Raw genomic sequence first — 14,978 nt, 5'->3', positions numbered from 1 at the left:
AAATGCATTAGCTAATCACCAATAAGTCAAATATCAAATGTAAAATTGTGGGATATTATATTCTGAGTTAAATTTAGCTTCCAAATCATATCCAGAGCTTTGAAAAAAAAATAGGCCACTTCTTGTTTCTTCTGTTTTCGTTTTAGATCATAATTCTTATGAACAGAAGTTGACTAAATGCAAAAGAGAGTTTTCAGGTTATGCTTTTGTTCATTACGGAACCAGGGAATTCAACCTAATCGGGCACTATGTGGAAAGTTACCAGTAGCTTGCTAAATTAGACTTCAACTATAATAAACAATAACGGGGAGACATCTCAAACCAAGAATTTACTTAATGGAACCCTTTTGACAGCAGGAAGTAAGCCAAAGGCCAATGGATTCCAAAGAGCAACACACCATTTGCCCATCTGAAGAAATGAAAAAATACTATTTACTATATTGTTAGAAAGCCATTTTTAAGGCCTTGAACTTCCAGCTAGGCACAGTGAGAGCCAAAATTCAGGGTAAACTTTAGAAGGTGTGGCTCCTGAACACAAAGGATAATCCCACATTTATTAAATGGGAGACATTTTGACAAAGACAAGAGTTTTGGAAGGTGCATCCATCATACCTGCTATAAAACTAATAGCATTGAAAAAGAAGGTTTTCTACGCCAAATCCTGAAGGAGAATGTCTGGACATTGGTTTGCGCCCTTAACTTCAAACTCTGGGTATTAAACAAGATGATGATGGGAAGCGCACCAAAAGCCCGCTTTATCGGAACCAAGAAAAAAAAGAGAACCAAGAAACCGAGGGTAATTTAAATAGAGTAGAAGAGGAGTAAAGGCCCTTGAATGTATTGGCCCACAAGTGAAATGTGGAGAAAGCCACACAGATGGTGAAAACATGAAACAGTGGTAAACTGAACCTGTGGCAGAGAGGCCAAATAACTCCACTATCCAGCCAGCATTTCACAAAACAATCCAGAGCAAAATCTGAATGTCTGCTGAACTCACAAGCTTTAAACCAATGTCAGAGTTAACAATTCATTGAAAAGAACGGTTCTAAAACTACCGCTTGCCAAAATATAATAAAACTATAATAATTTTAAAAAAGACATATCGATGTCCCTCAATTTGGAAACTATTATGTTGACTGAAACGTAAGAATATGTTCTTTTTAAAAGAGTTGCTGTTGTTCTGTGATGTCCTGCTGCTTTGCTGCTTCAGGACCTGGACTCCCTCATGGAATTGTCATTAATCCCACCAATAAGTGCCGCTCAGAATAGTTCAAAAACCATGAAATGAACAGTCTGGAAGTCCCTAAAATAATTCAGGTTTTAAATCCAATTGATTATGATGTTACATAAAATTAAAATAATGCTGAAGCTTAAACTACTTCTCAAGGGCCGCTCTAGACAGGGGCCAATGGCGGGAAGTGCCCCTGGACCCTCTATTGCCCCTGTACTGAAGACATAATGCTAAAAAAAAAAAATCATTCTAATGATGATCTGCACTGGAAAACAGTTGAAGTGAAATCCATGTATTTTCTTTTTTATATTTCTTTACAGTTCAGTTTTAATTATGATTTTAAAATGAAACTGATAGCCTCACTTGTATTGACATAGAATCACAGTTCACATTTGCTAAATTTCATTTTTTAACAAAATAAAAAAATCACAATTTATTGCAGCTGAATTCTGTTTTATCAATTTTTTTTTTAAAACTGGTAAGTCAAAAACATGTCGATTCCTGAACTGCTAATGTTCATTTACCTGATAAAAACATTTTATCTTCTAATAAATATTCACTTGGCAACTAGTTATTTCAGTTGACTTTTTTCCATGGTAAAGGATTTTTTTTTTGTTACTTAACTCAACATTTTAGAAACTAAAAATACAGATTTTCAGTTGGAACAGCATACAATTTTAATTAAACTCAATAATGTGGAAATTTGGTCTTTATTCTGTGTAGGAGCTAATGCGACTAAATGATAAATATTGCTCTGTGTTGTTGTTTGTTTATATATATATTTTTTTGTTTGTTTTTTCTTCCTGTGGAATGTCTTCACATTAAACACAATCCACATTTGTCCACCAGAGGGAGCCAAATACTCGGTAATTGATTTCCTTTCGCTCAAAGGCTGCTGGGAAATTTTCAATATGGAGGTCGGCATCATGCGGCGCTAACTGAGAGGTAAACATGTCATATTTTGTGTAAACCTTGGCTAGAAATACTGTGTTTGTTGAATATTTTCTATGATATGTGGACCCGCATCATGTGGACCTATTGTTGCCGCTACAAACTGTGCCGCACGTGACGTCACATTATATGAAACAACAACAGGAAGTAAAAGATGTTTCTGTCCACAGGCTAAAGACTGAAGGCTGCTTCCATTCAGACATGGTAAGAGAGCTTTACTGTCAACTGGAAAAATCATTTTCTCTTTTTTAGTCTTTGCTTCGACAGCCTCCTCCCTGAGAAAGGCCCATTTCAAAATAAATATACTTTAGAAAACTATAAAAAAGGAAAAAAAAGAAAACAAACTGATGCATTTTGGACTATACTACATAAAGAAACCCACTTTAAATTTATATTTAGCCTTTATTTAACCAGGTTAGCTCCAGTTAGACTGGAAAACTCTTGCAGCAGCTTATAAGGAGTTAGATTTTTTTTACAAAGAAACTGGAAGTTGACTGAGTTTTTGTCTTTAAATGCTTTTAAGTTGAAAGTGAAAGCAGCCTCAATGATCTGGTATTGTTTTACTTGATATGTTTTTTTATGTACAGGTCATTTACTTTAATGTTTCTCTGTTTATTATGTAACTTTGCTGCCTCTTGGCCAGGACTCTTTTTGAAAAAGAGGTTTTTAATCTCAATTGGATTTTTGTCCCTGGTTAAATAAAAAAAATAATAAAAATAAAAAGGTACAACAGATAAAACAACCTCTCTCATAAAACATTTACACACAGACATAATCGACTGCAGTGAAATAGAGGATTTTAAATTCACCGACTGCCAAAAGTGCTTGATTGTAAATTTCAGGTAGTTGAGGCTAAATATCAAACCTTTTCTTGCCCACTTCAATTCTTACTGTTTGTGTTAAAACAACACCTGATCAAAACAATGTTCTGCTGCTAGAAGATATCTACTGAGGTCATATCTGCATTTCCTTGCAATCTTTCAGAGCTTTTCACACCTATAAAAGGCTTGAAATGTCACCGTATATCAGCTTCTATTCATACTCCAAAAATCAGCGTTAAACATTTGAAGCTGCAGAAGAAGCCAAAATGACTTTGCATGAACTTAAAAAAAAAAAACTGTTTTAACACCCAACTTCTGAGGTTTTTTCTTTGCAGAAAAAAGCAAAGATGTACTTTTAACGATTTTTATTTCAAGTTTTAACAACATACTGTACTTGATGAATTTCATTGGATTAAATGAAATAATTTTATGATCTAGCGAGCTATTCTTTCAAGCTGTGAATGTGGCTAACCTGCTTCGGAATTTCTAAAACTATTAGGCAAATTACAAAGAAGAAATTTAATGCCTAACCCTAATAAAAATAAAAAAAATTGTTTCTTTTATTTGCACAGAACAGTAAAAAAACTGAAATTCAAGTAAGTCAATGTTTCTTCAATTAAGGAGGTAATTGAGACACTCTGCTAATGGAATAAGACAGTTAACATTTAAAATTAGGAAAAAACAACTTATTTCAAGTCCATAATATCTCTTATTTCATTAGCTGATCATATTATATGCCTACTTAACCTAAGGGTAAATATGCTAATTAAAATAATTTTTATTTATTTTTAGATTGCTTTTGCTGTAAATTTAAGGATTTCTAAAAGTTAAGATGTCTTTGCAGGAGGACGTCAGCGCTGTGATGTCCTGGTTTTCCAGCCCTGTGTACAGCCGCTACTGGCAGCACTACCGACAGGCCATGGCCTGGCAGCAGAGACACAGGCGGGCCTACAGTAAGGCCTTGGAGGCGGCTTATGGCCCAGCCCCCCCACATGAGGGATATCCCAGCAGCCAGCGACGCTATGCCGACTGGCAGGCTGGGGGGAGCGGCAGCGACGATGCAGACGATGGAGAGGATGAAAGCAGCTCGGATAGCGACATCGAATGTGACGTCAGCAACATGGAGATAAGTGAGGAGCTCCGGCAGTACTTCGCCCACACCGAGAGACACAGAGAGGAGCTGAGTAAGTCATGGTGGGGTGTAGAGACAAATAAAAGCGCTTCCAACTACTTTCAAAGTAGCAGAATTTTTTAATTTAATATTTTTTTTTTGCAGAGAGGCAGCAGCAGATGGAAGCAGAGCAGCAGGAGGGCTACGTACTGGCCGATCAGGACCTGCACGGCGTCTCCAACCGTAGCAGCGCCGCTCCCCCTTCTGACCGACCAGGCGAGAGGCGAGCCGCAGAGATGAAGAAGCTCTATGGGAAAGACGCGGCAAAGATCCTGGCCATGGAGGCGGCCATGCAGCTGACATTCGACAGAAACTGTGACCGGAAGCAGCCCAAATATTGGCCTGTCATCCCGCTGAAGCTGTGAACTCTGATCTCCCCAAGAGTCAGCAGCTTTGTTCTGTAACGGATGGTGACTGAGTTAGCTGGACATGTAGAGCTGAAGGTTAGGAGCCATTCTAAGTGGAGGAAAGGCGGACAAGCTTCTGTTTCAGGGTCAGGGAAAGGGCAGGCTTACTGTACGTGAGCCGTGTCCCTGGTGCTGATGTAAATATATTCAAAGCACAGGAGTCTGTGTGTTTCCTCCTGATCTGTTTCTGTTTCCCCTCCACCTTGCTGATCTTTCAGCTCCCTTTAGGCCTGTCAGCTTATTCTTAGCAGTAAAACAGACGCTTCTCTGCATGGCTGCTTCAGATTTTCCACTTTTCAACCCAAGTTCAGAGTGCTTGGTTTTGTTTCCTCTAAATCCAGCTTTGTTTGTGACATTACTTTGAATAACTTTCATGTGTCTTCTCAAGAGGTTTGACCTGTATTTTACCTTGTTTGTGTATCTTTACAGAAAAGTAGTTAATAAAGCTTTTTATATATATGGGTGTTTTTTGTTTTTTTTAGCTAAGAAAGATTGTCCTAAATTCAAATAATTTAACCTTGAGGTAGTTTTTACATATGTAGAGAAAATAAAAGGGACCTTCTGTATGTTAGTACTCTTCAGTCATTAGTTTCTCCTTCTGCCCCCATTTAACATCAAAGGTAAACCATTACAAGCCATTCATGGGGTAGTAATTTAACATAATGACATCAGGCACTTAGCTGAAGTTCAAACTCTTAAGATCTCAAAAGGAAAACATACAAATAAGAGGCAGCTGGGCGGAAGAAATCCAACAGCAATCAAACGAATACTAATAATCTCTGACTGCAAAATCCAAAGAAGCTTAATCTTTTTTCAGCTTTAACGAAAAAAACAGGATCTAAATAAAAACAAGCGCATGAAAATTTAACAATATTAGATTAGAATTCTGTCCTGTAACCCAATAACTCAGGCTGGTGGTGGTGTTATCATGGTGAAGGGGTAATTCTTGGTGCACCTTAAGCCTATTAGTTTTAGTTGAGTCTTGTTGAAGAGCCTTATCCCTTTATGACCACAATGCACACAGAATAATGCACTATGTCACAAACCTAACATTACAATGCTTTATTCAACCAGACATTAGTTCATTAGTTTAATCCAAAGGTTCTGGATTTCCATCCAGCAAATTACATTTTACAATGTTGCAAACAGTAAAAATCTACCTATCAGAATCTCCTATCAGAGCATCATAACCACTGAGGGATCCCTGTAGGAAAATTATATTTTGTCCAATTAAACACGCAGAATTCTTTAAAACAGAAAAAGAGTGAAGTGAAACAATAAAAGCAGGTAGAAGTAAAATTATGATTTAAAATGAATATTGAATTTGGCTGCAGAAACTGAAAACTGATTCAGATGTGCAAATATGCAAAAGACGTTACAGTCAGTAGCTCATTCACAAATCAAATCTCCAACCAGAGCTAAACATTTACACTCTAGTCAACCCAAACCTTCACATTAGCAGCAGTGTCATTGCAGCAATAATGGAGCCTAGGTGGAAGTACAACTGAAGAAACTCATTGCTCTCGTACATCCACCTGCGACACAGCCAATCAGCTTTGAACCAAACCTCCATGAAAGCCAATCGGCATCCAAAGTTCATCTTAAAAGGCCTCTGATCCGCACTTGTCTGCTCCTGTGCGCAGGCGGCGGATGCGCTGTGACTTCATTCAGATGACACCCTCATCCAGCCCCTCCTCCACCATCGTAGCTAAAGCTTCATCAGAGTGTCATTCCTCTCGGACTCTTACAGCGTTCCATGTCTCATCTTAACCCGTCAGACAGAAGACCGCCATGTTGAGCCTGGTTCTGCCAGAGGTTTTCCTCTCCGCTGTCGCTTCATGCTTGCTCATCATGGACAGGTTCTCTCAACCTGTGTTATCCAAACCGGACTTCCATCTTCCAGGTCCCTGAGTGAAGCTCTAGAATCAGCTGGATCTCCCCATAAAGCTCAGCAGACCGTCTCACTAACCAGCAGTCTACAAACTGACCAACTTCCTCTATCTCCACTCCACCACCAGTTTCAGCCCTGGCAGAGAAACAGCCCTATTCTTTGCTCCTGTTCACACATATCTATCAAAATTCAGCACTATGTTTCCTGCCGCGGTCTGAGCACCAAAGGCAAATTCATTTTTTAAATAAATTTCTCCTAATTGTCTTTTCTCTTCATGTGAGTTTTTCAGATTGAAATGGGGTATGTTTAATGTTTCCACAGTGTGTGGTTTTATATCAACTTGTTTAATGTTCTGGATGAATGTGAAAAAACCCCATAAATTATGACTTAAATATTAATATTTCCAGATTATATTGAAATGCTCCATCCAACCATCAATCTGAGGCTCTACATTATTTACCTGTAAAATGTAAACCCATAACCACCTACTAAAATGTAAATAGTTGACATCATAAACATATAGAGTAGAATGCAAATTTTGAATAGTTCAAAATGTTTTATTGAACTTTGACCTCGATGTTAGGTTTTTTTTTTTTTTTTTTTTTTGGTCTTCTATTTTTTCACCTGGATGATAAAATCTACATAGAAGATTCTATATTTATAGCACATGTTTTGCTTGAAACCAGCTCAGCATTGTGATAACACTACCCTTGTGCAAACTAAACATTTAAAAAATGCATTCCTTCACTCAATTTATTTCGTGATACATGCAAATCTGATCAGGACGCATGTCTCTTTGGATTAATAAACTCAGATCTATTTCTAGTCGCAGGTCGTGACGTCACCCCCTCCCCTCTCTTGATTCTTCAACGGGACGTCCAGTGGTTTGGCTGAGGCGCGACAACCTGTGGAGCGCATCTCACACTGTTTTTGTCTCAGGGGAAAGTTTCCAAACGAGCAGAAGAAATGGGTAAGACATTTTATTTTTAAATTGAATTTTGTGTGTTAATTTCTTTACTTTGCAGCCTGGTTGAAGACTGCGCGAATCTTCACTGATTGTGCGCCAAACGTGCAAGACGTGCCCGATCCGATCAACAGCTTGATTCTAGATTTTTGGTGCACTTTGAAGTTTTTTCATACATGCATTTATCTCTGTTTCTGTTTTCAATCAGTTTCTTGATTTAACCACATGCTTCATTTGTTGATCACCGATGAGATTATTGATTTGCAGAGAAAGTGCGTGTTTTCCGCATATCTGTGTGCGTGCTCGCGCGCTGACGCTCCCAAAGCTTAGAAATACACAGGGAGGACCCCAGGCTCCATTAGTGTGAAAATATCCTCTCATCTTCTCTCAAAAGCAGATAACATGTGACATATTCTTTCAGTCTCTTAGGGAATATTACTGCCTTTTTCTCCAGCAGAAAAGAGCAAAAGAGATAGTTTTTCACGTCTTAGTTTGTTTGATAAAGGATCATTTCAAACTTGAGTAACCCTGATGATCCAATCTATATGCAATAGCTCAGAGGTATCAAAATAATTTCTATCAATAATGCAGAACAAGATGATCTAAGTTATGAGATTGAGAGGAACTCCATAAAAACACTTTTATGATAATAAATAATAGTCGTCCATTGGCTTCACTAAATAGATCTATAGAAATGGTGGGGAAATGTTGCTGTGCAGTTTCTGTTAAAAACAACAACTCATGATCTTCACCACAAAACTCAGCATAACGTGTCTTCAGGAGAAAACTCAACAAAATCAGACCCTTTGGCCTAACAGAACAAAAGCTGTATTCATTTAAATGGAGACATTTTCTTTTAGGAACATCAATAAAGCTAATTCATCTCAAAATCTTCCTGTAGATGATAGTATTAAAGTATTAATACATATATAAACAACTCAACACCAAACTTTCTTGGCGTTCATCACAATGTCCCATTGTTTTCCCGCTGTCCACGATTTCTTTTAGGGCTCCAACTAACGATTATTTTTGCAAAGCGAGTAATATGCCGATTATTTTTCCGATTAATGGATTCTTAATCGGATAGCCAAAGGTTCTTTAAAGAAGTTTTTTTTACAAAAGTAAACCAGTGGAAACTAAAACTTTTCCACTTGAGAAGTTCTGGATAGAGCATACTAACAGCCATTTTTTTCCCCACCTTAAATATAATTACTGCCCTAAGTGCTACAGGCGTACAGTCCTAAAAACTGCAGTTAACGATCATTCAGTAAGTAAATTAGCCGATGATTATTTCAATAATCGTTTAATCATGATCAATTTGATTGTTTCAGCCCTAATTTCTTTAATATTTGAAAAAGTGTTTGCTGTCAATAATGACAAACATAAACAGATACAGTACTTTAAGTTTGAAATTTCAGGACAAAAAGAAATTATTTAATACTGTCAGGGAAATAATAGAGATTTCAGGGGCTAAATGCACAACAGAAGATAGAAGTTCCCAGAAGATGACTTTGATTCCCAAATACACCTAAGTACATTTCCAAACCAGAAGTATAGAATAGAATAGAATATAATAGAACAGAATAGAATAGAATAGAATAGAATAGAATAGAATAGAATAGAACAGAATAGAATATAATATAATAGAATAGAATAGAATAGAGAACATAGGATAAAATCCTTAAAGATAAAGTTGTCTAGTATGATGATATTTACAAATATTAGAGCTAATTTCAGGATTTTAAAGTACATTTTTAAATTATATGTCAGCATAGATTCATTTGATCCTCCTGTTGTCAGGTTCTGTGAAGGCTGACATTGATTGGATTAAAATGGGAGTGATCGGCTCACTCTTTGTGGATTAAACAGGTTGAATAAGCTCATAACAAGCAAGATGACGGATGAGTAAGCATGTGTGCAGGTTCCAAAGCATTGTTTTGAACATCATCTTGATTAATTTCAGATATTTACTAAAAGGGATAGTTTGGTATTAGAAAGTGGGATGCAAAAGACAAAATAAAAGCTTTTTATTTATTTATTTATATACATCCATCTATTTTCCGTCAAGCCTATCCCTGCTGGGGTCACGAGGGGTGCTGGTGTCTATAGAAAAAAAAAAAAGGACAGCTAAAATTTCAAAATTATAAAGTTACTTTATTTACTGATTATATTTTTTGACCAATCAAGAACTCCAAACTGAAGCATTACTATGATATTACAAAAGCAGTAAAAAAAATCTTAAATGTGAAAAGATTTCAATTCAATTCAGTTTATTTCTATAGCGCCAATTCCCAACACGTCATCTGAAGGCACTTTACAGTTCAACCAGATCATACAGTCAAATTGATACAAAGTTTTCTATCTAAGGAAAACCAGTTGATTGCATCGACTCATTGATTCAAAAGCAATTTAATTTTTCCCCAGAGTCTTGGGTTCTTACCCTTATTATTCAGTTACTTGGTTCCCTGCATCATACCGTAAAAGGTTGTTCTTTGGCATTTAGGTGTTGCAGACATTATTCCATGGTAAATATGAAGACATGTTGAGAATAAAAACACTAAAGGTTCACAAATGAGTAAAATAAATAGAGGACTATTTACAGTCTGGGTTGAAATATATTCAGGTCACCATCATTTCATCTATGGTTATTCAAGGTCAAAATGCACTGTAAACATCTTACTGTAACTTCAGCATTGATATTAACTATAAAAAAGACGTTTATTTAATTTGACTTTGATACCATATTCCTGGCGTTAAAGACTTTAAGTGTAAAATGGTTAGTGCTGAAAGTAAATCAAATGTCAAAATATTTGTTTATGTTTTTATGGAAAAACCTTGGCAATATGGAGCACTAGTGAAATACTTAGAGGTGCTATTCCGGAGATGGCCACTAGGGCCCTCATTCTCTAAGATTACATGTTATTAATTTTTTATTTTATTTTTTCGTCTCAATAAAAAATAAAAAGTGGTAACTTGTGCTAAAGAAAAAAACTCAGTTGTGGCTTAATTTCCTCCCCTGTGAGAGAAAACTATCGATACCAGTTACGTGTTTCAATTTACACCTGTCATCTTTTTTTTTTTTTTTTTTGCATAATAAAAGAGCAAGAACAGAACTATGTTTGATATTTTGACGCAGTGTTAAAAAAAAAATTATAGACGGTTAGCAGAGCTTCATACTTTACCATTGTTAGTCCAGTGTTAATTTTTTTTTTGTTTTTATTTCAACTTAAATTAGAAATATATACCGCAGAGATGATTTTGTGATTGTTTGCTCCAAGTTCTGATAAAAAAATATGCATTTATTAGGGCTGAAACTAACGATTATTTTGCAAATCGACTAATCCGTCTATTATTTTTTTATATTGATAATCAAACAGCCAAAGATTCTTTAGAAAGAAGACTTTTTATAAAATTAAACCAGGTGAAACTCAAACGTTTCCATTTGAAAGGTTCTGAATAGAGCATATTGATAGACAGATTTTTTTTTTCTTCATCTTAAATACAAAATGTTTATATTTTTATCACAATCTTAGTATACAGCCCTCATCTAAAGGCATGTTTTAGAGTCTATACCTCAGTTAACGACTAATTGATTGTTAAATTAGTTGACGATTATTTCAATAATCGATGAATTATGATTCATTGTTTAAGCCCAAGTATTTAATTTATTTAAATAGCTGGGGATACCAGCTGATTATAGATGACTATACCAAAATCTACAAGATATTTTTTTAATGATATAAAAAGACATGATACATTGATGGCAACTGTTTCTGGAAACATATTTGTTAGGAAATCTAAACTTCAAACTAAAATCAAAAAATCAAACTAGAGGGTGACAGTTTGATCCCATTAAGCCACTGATTCCAGTTTTTCTAAGCCTGACCCTCCCACTCTGGTTCCCTCCCTGTCCTCTGCCTCCGTTTTCTCCTCTAACATCTATAACATCTGTTCCCAATAAGGCAGCAGGCCATTTTATGGCCTCCAGGCTGGTGCGAAGTAGAGGACAGACAGGATGTAGTGTGGTGACATGATTTACTGTGATGAAGAACTTGCGGGTCATTTCTCTCCAGGAAGCCCTCCTAAACTACTTCATTTTGCCTGTTTCTACTCCTGAGCTGCAGCTCTTCTCTCATAATCGCCTCCATCATCATCTCATCTTTCATCTGTTCCCCTCATCATCTCCCTGTTTGTTGCCTTCATCGTTATTCTTTCCAACACCCCCTCCGTGTGTCCTCCTCCGTGAATTCACTCTTTGTGCTTCCTCTCTCTTTTTTTTTTTTTGTTGCTGCAGCTCGTCTCTGCTCTGCTTTATGTGAAAAACTCATCCTGCTTTTGCATCCTCTTCAGTGGATTTGCAGTGATATGCAGGATAGAGATACTGAATGTAACGGCTGTCAGACTTCAAAGGACTTCTGTTTTAATGACTTGCTTAACTCTGAAGGAATAATTGATCATTCACTTGGAGAAAAGGAGAAAGTGGGACAATCTGCTGATATAATCTGATCAAAAGGGGATACAAACACTTTGGGTTAGGAGGTTGAGGAATAGAAGCAAAGCAGTGTATAGAAATAAATATTCGTGTTTTGGGTTTGCAAGACAGTAGCAGCTGATTAAAACATATAAACTATTAGATCTACAAAAACTTGAACTGTTTAAAAGATGGTGAATCTGGAGGTTTATAAGTTATAAACAACTTCAGCTTGTTGATGCTGCAGATTTTGCTTGCATATTTGGTTATGACTCCAAACACTGTAGATAGATTATGTATTTTTCTATGGTTGGAAGATCAACAAGAGGGACATACCTAAACAAAAACCTTTAAAATTAGTCGGTCATTATGTTCATACATTATTAAGATTAGAATTTGTCATGCAGCTGTATTTTTAAGAATGCAATCTCTGCAAGTTTTCAAGACTGAATGAATAAATCTTTAGTTGGTTCATGGTAACCTGCTATATTTGTAATTCTAATTTATGTTTTTGGAAGTTTGATTTATACTTTTTTTTTATTTTAAACAGCACTTTATTTACACAATTCAAACAAATAAATAATTGACGTAAAACAAGTGTCAGTTGAAATCATTAAATGAGGATCTTGTTAAAATGTTGTGCTACATCTGACACAGTAGCCTACATAAAATTTTGTTGAAACCCCACAAGTGCATAAAATCCTCCATGTTCTGTGTGGCTCTGTGGAAGTGAAATTCCAGCTTTATTCTGGGTTTAACGTTGCACTTCCACAGAGCCATGGCATCAAGGTGAGGTCCCTCCTGCAGTCTGTCTCTATGGGACAGGTAAATAGCCATTTTTGCTTCACTGTTCAAAAAAGTCGGGCCTTTGGGTTATTTCTTCTGTTTTGGGAAACTCCTCCTATAAAAAGGCTGGAGAGCAGAGGTCCGCTTTGCTCGGAGAAATGGGGATCCAGGATCAGGAAAAAAGCATCTCAGTGATCTTAATTAAATTGTAGTTTATGCATGTATCTTATTCTAGTGGTCAAAACATAAATTTAACAGGCAAATTATTTTATTTAACTGCATAGATGAAGGTAAAGTGCTTTTTTAAAATGACATTTTCATTTTTTTTCCAAACAATGTTTGCATGTATATTATACAGTATCTGCATGACTGATAACACATTTGTTATTAAGTATATATAACTTTATTTAAAAAGAATAAACAGATTTTAATTTGGCATACATTTAATACCTGTGACCCGAATGACCAGCAGGTATTAATGAAATGCACCAACGGAATAAGGAATATTTTCTAAAGGAATTTGATTTCATAGACCTTAAATATTAAGTACATTTAAGAATAGTTTAACTACCAAAATCCAAAAACTATTTTGCTTTTAGTTCATACATTTAGTTAATATCAAATTATGTTTCAATATGGTCTCTTTTTGAGGTAACTGGTAAAAAAAAAAAAAAAAGTAAGTCATGAAAAAAAGTAACAAACTATGATAAATTCTACTCAATTTAGCTATAATTTATATGAAGTGCAAATAACTGTGGTTCCAGCACCAAACCTTGTGGAACACCTGATGTTACTTTAAGGTTTGTTCCATCATAATTGATTCAGACTTACTATAGTATTTACATTCTAACCAGTAACCCATTCAAACTCACATTTTAGCAAGAATGAAAAAGCCTGAAATGTTAAGTGCATTGCTTAAATTCACTACAAATAAAGTCAATAATTCAAGCATTTTGGAAAATTGGAGCAAAACGTCATCTGTAATTTGTTGTGTTGATTGGAACCAATTTAGCCAATTTCTATCAATAAATCCATTCAAACTGGCATTTTTCCAAAGTATATGAGCTGACAGCTGGACAATAAAGTCAACGCTTTATCTTAAAGGCAAAATATTTGTTTCTTACATTCAAAGGTGGAGAGGGACGTAAAAAAGTGGTACACATTGAGGTGTCATAATCCACTGGTCTTTGTGCTTTTCTTTGTTTTGGGTTTCCTATCTGATCATTTCTGGCTCCCTTGTTGCCATTTATGTCTTGCCATTTACAGTAAATTTCCCTGTGTTTATTATTAGAACATAAATCTAAAATCTAAAAATTCAAATAATTCATTTTTATGTGTCTTATTCCTTTTCATTTGTTATTAGAGTTCTATAATATTTGATTTGCTGGTTTAAGCATAAAGGACTATAAATAACTCCAAAGCTTTACATTTGCAAAGAACAACCATGTGTTGATTGTGGTTACCATAGTTACAATCTGATGCTACCGGGTTTGAGCTCAGTTTGTTTTAAATCGCAGAAAAGTAATACCAGATATCAATGATTGATCTTAAACTCAGCTCATGTAATTTGACCACCTACCAGATTCCCCTAATCTGTATTAAAACACTGAAACAGGAGATGATATTCTTAACAGGGAAAAGTACTCCAAATCAATCTTTATTGTGGGTCCCTCGGGGTCCAGGAACAGCATACCGAGGGCGCATCCGTGTATTTCTGAACAAGAAATGGTTATTGACGTGATGAAATGACTCCTTGATGGAATATTAGATTTTCTGTTCAGCAATAAAACTACTACAACCATTTGATGAGTGTAAAATAGCTTAAACTTAGCCTTGTTACTGACTGTAGCTGCCACAATATACCATTCTAATATTTGTACAATATCACCATCACACAGGACTGCTCGGATCTTCGTAGTATTTGCTCAGACCTTATAACTCAGATGTCATACATTAAAATCCTGCAAGCCGGTATCTTATTTTGCTCATCAAGGAGAATGAAAACATATATATGAAGTATACATGCATTTACGTATATAATAACAGGAAATCAAAAACCAAAACAATCCAAACATGCAAAGCTCAGCAAAAAAAATTTAAATAAAAATCATATTTTCCACTGTTTTCTGAAAGCAGTGATCTGTAGGATCATAGAGCAGCACAGTGATGCATTTTGGGTTTATCATGCATGCACTTTCATTTATGTATTTATCTTAATAAGTTAATTGATATAAAAAACGTTTATTAATAATATGGATATTAATATTTTGTGTTTTTTCTTAAAC

The 14,978-nt window shown here is 35.6% G+C and overlaps 2 protein-coding genes across 2 annotated transcripts in view; both read left to right on the top strand.

Moving 5' to 3' along the window:
• Positions 1–2,205: 2,205 nt before the first annotated feature.
• Positions 2,206–5,028, top strand: gemin8 (gem nuclear organelle associated protein 8). The gene is made up of 3 exons (XM_015391990.1): positions 2,206–2,386; positions 3,848–4,187; positions 4,280–5,028. Exons 1-3 carry the CDS (start codon positions 2,312–2,314, stop codon positions 4,537–4,539), a joined length of 675 nt encoding a protein of 224 aa, XP_015247476.1. The 5' UTR covers positions 2,206–2,311; the 3' UTR covers positions 4,540–5,028.
• Positions 5,029–7,323: 2,295 nt separating this feature from the next.
• LOC107095746 (neuronal membrane glycoprotein M6-b-like) overlaps positions 7,324–14,978 on the top strand; it is a 50,868-nt gene continuing 43,213 nt past the window's right edge. The window contains exon 1 of the mRNA XM_015392003.1: positions 7,324–7,442. Coding sequence (XP_015247489.1) covers positions 7,439–7,442 — 4 coding nt within the window. The 5' untranslated portion in view covers positions 7,324–7,438. The remainder of the gene's footprint in view (positions 7,443–14,978) is intronic.

Source organism: Cyprinodon variegatus, unplaced genomic scaffold (genome assembly GCF_000732505.1).
Source record: "Cyprinodon variegatus isolate N-32 unplaced genomic scaffold, C_variegatus-1.0 Scaffold568, whole genome shotgun sequence".
Lineage (NCBI taxonomy): Eukaryota > Metazoa > Chordata > Actinopteri > Cyprinodontiformes > Cyprinodontidae > Cyprinodon > Cyprinodon variegatus.
This window is presented reverse-complemented; position numbering and strand designations above follow the sequence as displayed.

Excerpts from the sequence above, each read along its gene's own strand:
- gemin8 (XM_015391990.1), top strand. The coding sequence starts at position 2,312 with ATGAAACAACAACAGGAAGTAAAAGATGTTTCTGTCCACAGGCTAAAG. Across the intron at positions 2,387-3,847 it reads GCTGCTTCCATTCAGACATG|GAGGACGTCAGCGCTGTGAT; the intron begins GTAAGAGAGCTT and ends ATGTCTTTGCAG. Across the intron at positions 4,188-4,279 it reads GAGACACAGAGAGGAGCTGA|AGAGGCAGCAGCAGATGGAA; the intron begins GTAAGTCATGGT and ends TTTTTTTTGCAG.